The 6,827-nt window shown below is 41.6% G+C and overlaps 1 protein-coding gene across 1 annotated transcript; it reads right to left on the bottom strand.

The window, feature by feature from the left end:
- Positions 1–368: 368 nt before the first annotated feature.
- Positions 369–2,025, bottom strand: hspb9 (heat shock protein, alpha-crystallin-related, 9). The gene is made up of 2 exons (XM_071544585.1): positions 1,632–2,025; positions 369–987 (listed from the first exon to the last, which is right to left on the bottom strand). Exons 1-2 carry the CDS (start codon positions 1,863–1,865, stop codon positions 544–546), a joined length of 678 nt encoding a protein of 225 aa, XP_071400686.1. The 5' UTR covers positions 1,866–2,025; the 3' UTR covers positions 369–543.
- Positions 2,026–6,827: the final 4,802 nt, after the last annotated feature.

Here is a 6,827-nt window from a genome sequence, read left to right as displayed (position 1 = left end):
TTTTAACACATTCCTGTGTTGTAGGTAGGACAAAATATTACTTCTCACCACATGGGTTGATATCAACATTTCTGTACCAACATGTTGCTCTTAATACATGTGTTTATGTATCTATTAACTGGTTTGTTCATCTATATGACCTTTGCAATGCGTCTTTGTTATTCCTTTCTTTATTTTTTACCTGATAACCCTGCAAAGCACCATTGTACTGATATCAGTTTTCAAACACTTTATTTTATTACAACTGTTGATACAAATTACAAATTATTATTCCATAAATAATCCCTTTGGTTGATAATGTTAATCTTTACTCATTACAGACAGACAGTCTATGAGTGGAATTGTAAGAGTGTGTGTGTGTGTGTGTGTGTGTGTGTGTGTGTGTGTGTGTGTGTGTGTGTGCATGTAAATGTCCTTCCTCTTCATTAGCAAACTTAAAAAAAACAAACAAAAAAAACCAAACATAACTATAGACAGTCTTCAAAAGTGCGTGCGTGAGAGTGTGTATATTCATATATACGTGTGTGTGTGTGTGTGTGTGTGTTAGTCTTTGTGTTCCTCCTCTGTCTCGTCCTTGGTAATGGGGAATTCCAGGGAGCTCCTGAACCGAATAGGAACCTGGCGCTCTTCACTGATTGGCTGTTTGGCCGCGGGGGCATCGATGCGAAGCTGTCCATCATCCATAAGGGAACAGGATAGGCCGGACAGGTCCAGGTGGGCGGGCAGATCGATCCTCTGGACAAATCCCATCTGAGAGGAGGCCGAGGAGGAGAAGGAAGAGGAGGCGGCGGAGGAGCAAGAGGAAGAAGAGGAAGACTGGGACGCTTCCGCTCCAGCCTGTTTCATAGCCACCACCGCCAGTCTCCGCCCCTCCAGTTTGACGGTGATGTCATCGGGGGCGTAACCGCGAACGTCTAGGGTCACCAGGAGGTCGCCGCTGCCTTTGGTGCCCTGCTGGGGCTCCTGGCGCAGCTCCGTGCTGGGACCCTCTCCCTGTTGCTCTTCGCCGTCGCTCAGCCTGAGGGAACAAGCAGAATCTGGATCAGGATCGGCTTCATCAGTCGCTCCGCGTTCACAGAATAGCGGAGGGCTGTCAAGGGAGATTCATGGAGAGTGGGTACTGATGGTTATGAGTGACACGCCGCCATCTTAGAGGCACGACAACAAAGGCAGGGATCGTAACGTCATCACCACTTCCTGACAAAACAAAGATGAAGCCTAATTTCTAAGTTCAAGTTATACTATCAGAAGAGGAAGAAAGATAAGTGAGCAAGACGTGATAACGCTGCAACCTCATTACAATTTTGTGGTCACTCCTCCAACTTGATGGCATGTCCCTCGTAACCAATGGTAACCGTTCTCCATGCATTGACAGCCCTCTGTTACATGATTTATCTGTCCTGCTGCAAACAAATGTCTCTTTTTTTTGCCTCAGTAGACACCTGGGAGACACATTGTCATCTCCCAAGTGTTGAAAAAGTTTCATAAACCTCGGACAATGGATTATGAAATATCTCAGAAAACTAGAGTAAAATCTATCAGTTTCTAAAAACTAAAGTATTGGAGTTTTGTGCAGGACAGTGACGATACACAGTCTATTAGCCCTAGGTGTATTCAGCACTGAGGTACACAGTTGCATACCTAGCAAAAGGTGAGCGAAGGAGGGCCCCCTGGCGAAGGTCAAGCAGGTGGGGCCCATCTTGGAGCTCCTTCAGGAGGCTGTCGGCCAACTTGGTCCTCCTGCTGAAGAAGTCTTGCTGCAGGGAGGAGAGGGCCTCGTGATGCAGGGGCCACAGCAGGCGCTCCTGGCTGAAGAAAGGGTCGTCGCCGAACAGGCTGGTCAAGGCCGGGCGCTGGGACATCATGTCGAAAAAAAATACAAGCTGCGGCTGGAAGAAAGTCCTGGAAAAAAAGGAGTTGGTGAGAGAGAGAACCTCTTCTCTTGGGACCGGTGTTGTTTCTTCTGGTCTCTTTGTTTCTCCCTCGCTCAGATTTTCTTTTGGCTGCAGTGAAGATGAAGAATTCTTCTGCCTTGTAGCTCGTCTCCCACCAGGTAGTTTGGAGTGTTAAGTGGGATCTCTCTGCTTTATATACCCCAGCTGCCCCCCTCTGCCCCTCCCACCAGACTATTTACACCCTATGAGCTCACTGCTGAGCTGTATGTGTTTGTCAGTGTGTGTGTGTGTGTGTGTGTGTGTGTGTGTGTGTGTGTGTGTGTATCAGCGGGCCAAAGGGGCAGGAATGCCATGCAACTCGTCAAAAGGCTAAAGACAGCTCATGGTCATATCCTGTTTGTCTTTGTGTGTGTGTGTGTGTGTGTGTGTGTGTGTATGTCTAGTAGGCCATGTTCACACTGCACTGCAAAAACTCTCCATCTTAACAAGTCATTTAGTCTATTATTGAGTCCTAAAATCATATTTTTTCTTAAAACAAGTGAACAAATCTGTATAATTTCACTCGTTTCCAAAGCAAATCAACTCGTTTCAAGAATTTTGTAGAATCGAGTGTCATTTTCCTGATAGCAGGGCAGTGATCTGCCTTATTCTGATCTGTTTCTAGATACTGACACTCATTTCTAGAAAGCTCCTGAAACAAGTGAAGCTGCAGTGGAAACAAGTGGAATTATCTCACCCCATTCCCATACTTTTTTATCTTGTTTTAAGTAAAATAAGATTTGAAGACTGAATATGAGATTAAATGACTTAAGATGGATGTGTTTTGCAGTGTGCAGCTGAAAGTTTCCCAATTCTGATATTTTCCCCCCTCACATGTGACACAGATCTGATGTTTTCTACTCAGTGTGAACAGTAAAAAGCTGCGTTGAGTCGCAATTTTTCCAACTCCAAACTGGACCGTATGGATGATATGTGGTACAAAATCGTATCCCAAGGCATGCGACTATGGGCAGAAATATGTGTCACTAGAAACTGAAATTGAATTATTTATATTTGAATTTGAATCGCTCAACTTGAACAGTTGCATTAAAAAACTGAATTTGAATCACATAATTTGAATTTGTATTGTTTAACTTGAATAATTGCATTGAAAAACTGAATCTGAGTAGCATAATTTGAAATTGAATTTATTAGTTTGAAACTGAATTCCAATAAACTTGAAACTGAATGTAATATTATGAAATTGAATTAATTTGCTCTGAAAGTGTATTCAGTTCTTACAATTCAAATTCAGTTCTCGTAATTCAAATTCAGTGCAGATTCACAGAACTCCTTTTCACGTTTTTTTGCCCGAATATTCCAGATCTCTTCAGTTCTCTGGACGTGATACTCCGAGCTGAACTCATCCGTTTTCAGCAGGTCGAAGCATGACCAAAGGCTCGATTCACACTTTTATATATCAAGCCTTTGAGCCAGATTCAGTTTTTTAATGCAATTATTCAAGTTGAGCAATTCAAATTCAAATATAAATAATTCAATTTCAGTTTTTAGTGACACATATTTCTGCCCATACACCCATAATACTGCAGCCAAAATGTGTTCAAAACCAGCAGGAAGGGAAAAGTCTATAGGTACAAAAACAGATGTGACGTCTTTTGTTTTTGTTACTCTGCACACGTGTCTTTTCATCATCGCTGTCAGTTCATATTGGATGTGGGTTACATCCCAGAATAGATATGAACAGTCAGCCCAAAAAAAAAAAAAAAATCAGATAGGAGCAGCAATTCAGAATTGAGCCTGAAGGCCTGCGGTGTGAACGGAGCCTATGTGTGTGTGAGGCCTTGCTCGTTTCAGGTTACAAGCCTTCAACGTCGCTTCTTGGAGGGATGAGCTCAGTGTGCTAACTTTACCAGTGTGTGTCTGCATGTGTGTGTGTGTGTGTGTGTCTGCGTGTGTGTGTGTGTGTGTGTGTGTGTGTGTGTGGGTGTGTGTGTACTAACATTACAAGAAGAGTGTGTCACGCGTGTATTCAGGGGTCGGCCTCCGGCTATTCGTGGCTGTTTGGGTGTCATACTATAAATCTGCCTTCACACCATAGGCTCATACTGTCAATTAGCTCTCATGTCATTGGCTGAGAATAGCCGCCTCGTTGTGATGTCACTTCCCACTTCTGCCAGTCACAAACTAATTGCTGCGAGACAAAGTAGACAAAACACATTCAAGCTGAATTTGCAACAATATTAAAAATAAAAAAAAACTACATAGCTTATTACTACACAGTTTACACAACTATACATACAAGTATAGCCTATGTACAAATACACAGTTGTATGTATAGTTGTATAGTAAACATACAACTTCACAGTTTAAAAGTAAAGTGTCAAATTAATTGTGATACTGAGCATCAGTGTGTGACACTGCTGTGTATTGACATATTTAGACATATATGACATATATTCCCACCACACTGCTTTTAACGTGTAACTTTTTTGTTATTAAACATATGAATATTAGTTCTACTATTAGCATCAGTATCAGTATTAGCATTAAACAGAAAACCCTAAATGAATGACTTTTCAGTAAGTACAGTCTGTTGCTGTTATAGCTGACTCATCTAATCAGGAATACTTTGACTCAGTTGAGAGTTGAGTTTGACTCAGACTCAAAACATATTTTTTCACAGCAGTGCAATAAAGTCGTATTAATACAAGAGAAAGAGGCAGATGATCAGTTTTGACTCATCAGGAGAGCTACTGCTAAAATAAATAAGCGTGTCAGTGAACCAGGGAACGCCAGGGACAGAAATAGAAAGGGAAATTCAAGATGGCTGCCTTTTCCTCCTTGCTGAGTTATTATTACACTGCCCAGTCTGGTAATTATGTGTGTGTGTGTGTGTGTGTGTGTGTATGATACCATCCAGCTGGCCAGAAGGCTCAAGACTCCTCATGGTCACGGTTTGTGTGTGTGTGTGTGTGTGTGTGTATGAATGTCCATTTGCATGTGTGCCATGATTCTCTTCTGAATACCTTTGTTAGCTCACTATGCTGCCAGTCACTCTTAAAGTAATAATCTGCAACATTTTCATATCCATAAAGAGTAAGTGTGTCTAATATTTTGTGCATTCAGTGTATTGTAACTTCAGTATATATAGAAGCAATCAAGACTGTTTGTAACACCTGTTAGTAAAACATATGACAGCTGCATATGTTTGTATAATCCTATAATTGTTTATGTTCTATTTTTTAGTTTTGTTTTTATTACTTATTGTATGTTTTTGTTCTTATATTCAATGTTTCCTTTTCTTCACTGGTGTATCCCGCTATTATTCAATGACCCAGTTTCATCAAGGGATCAATGCATTTTCATCTTATCTGTTATCTTTACCCACCTTAATGCTCTCCTCCTCTCCTCTCTCCTCCTCTCTCCTCCTCACCTCTCCTCTCCTCTCTCCTCTTATCCTCACCTCACCTCTCCTCTCTCTTTCTCTCCTCTCCTCTCTCCTCTTATCCTCACCTCACCTCTCCTCTCTCTTTTTCTCCTCTCCTCTCTCCTCTTATCCTCACCTCACCTCCTCCTCTCTCCTCCTATCCTTACCTCTCCCCTCCTCATCTCTCCTCTCTTCTCCTCTCCTCCTATCCTCATCTCTCCTCTTATCCTCACCTCACCTCTGCTCTCCTCTCCTCATCTCTCCTCTTCTCCTCTCCTCATCTCTCCTCTCCTCTTATCCTCACCTCACCTCTCCTCTCTCTTCCTCTCTTCTCCTCTACTCTCCTCTCCTCCTATCCTCATCTCTCCTCTCCTCCTCTCCTCTCCTCTGCTCTCCTCCTATCCTCATCTCTCCTCCTCTCCTCTCCTCTCCCCTCCTCTCCTCTCCTCTCTTGTTGCAGTACTCACTAACAGCCACTAGAGGTCATCAGAGTTGAGGATGTTGATGGATGAGGACGTCCCATCTTCATACTGTATCTATCTATTCCATTAACAGGATGTTTTAAAGCACTGTGACTATAAACCTTTTCAGTTTGGGTCTGCTTATTCTCTCTTTCTCTCACTAAACACACACATACACACACACACATATTGTACTTGTTCTGTGTAGCTCTGCATGGCACTAATAGGAGATTGAAGGTCATCTCCCATTGGGTTACTGTAAGACTAAATATATATGTATAGTTACTGTAAGGTTCTTTGGATTAAAGCAGCCTCCAAATGTCCTATAAAATAGTTTGAATTTGTTAGAATTAGAGTTTGAGTTTGAATTAAAAAAAGAAAGAAAAATGGTCTGTTTATGATGGTAATCTGTAATCTATTTATTTTATTTTTCTCTCTATCTTGCTCAGCCTCATCACTGTGGTGTTTCTGCTCTGCGCTTCCCACAGATCACCTGTCAATCAAACAGTGTGTGCAGAGCTTGGATTTTCTGTTGCTGCAGTTTGAGTTTCTCTTTACACTCTCTCTGTTTAGCCATGGTGGCTATCGCTGCTCATGCTAACTACCCAGTTCTTCTTCTTCTGTTTATTCCAAAGAAATGGGAAATGTAAAACGCATCACTTCCTGTGCGGCAGAGAATTTTTCCCAGGAAAGAGCTACCAGACACCGGGCTGTTTAGAACAGACAGTGGAAAATCTCGGTATAGGCTGAACCACTGTTGTGTTTTATGATTTGTCGTTAGAGTACATGTTGCAGATTATTAATTTAAAGGCAGTGATACATAATTGAACTGGTTTGACACCTCTGATGGGTGAGGACTGTCAGCATTGTTTGTTTATGTTTAATTTATGGGTAACACTTTACAATAAGGGTCACTAAGTTAAGTTAAGTTAACCCTTAATTAACAGTTAACTAATGTGTCTGGTAATCATTTACTAATGGTGTTCATGTTAACTAAGGTATTAATTTATACATTATTTAATAATCTTTATACACTATTAAATA

This window comes from Centroberyx affinis, unplaced genomic scaffold (assembly GCF_046629955.1).
Source record: "Centroberyx affinis isolate AG114_WGS23_722 - 3 ecotype Tasmania unplaced genomic scaffold, CSIRO-AGI_Caff_v1 ptg004607l_1, whole genome shotgun sequence".
Classification (NCBI taxonomy): Eukaryota; Metazoa; Chordata; class Actinopteri; order Beryciformes; family Berycidae; genus Centroberyx; species Centroberyx affinis.
The sequence above is the reverse complement of the archived record's forward strand: the minus strand, read 5'-3'. Positions and strand labels throughout refer to the sequence as shown.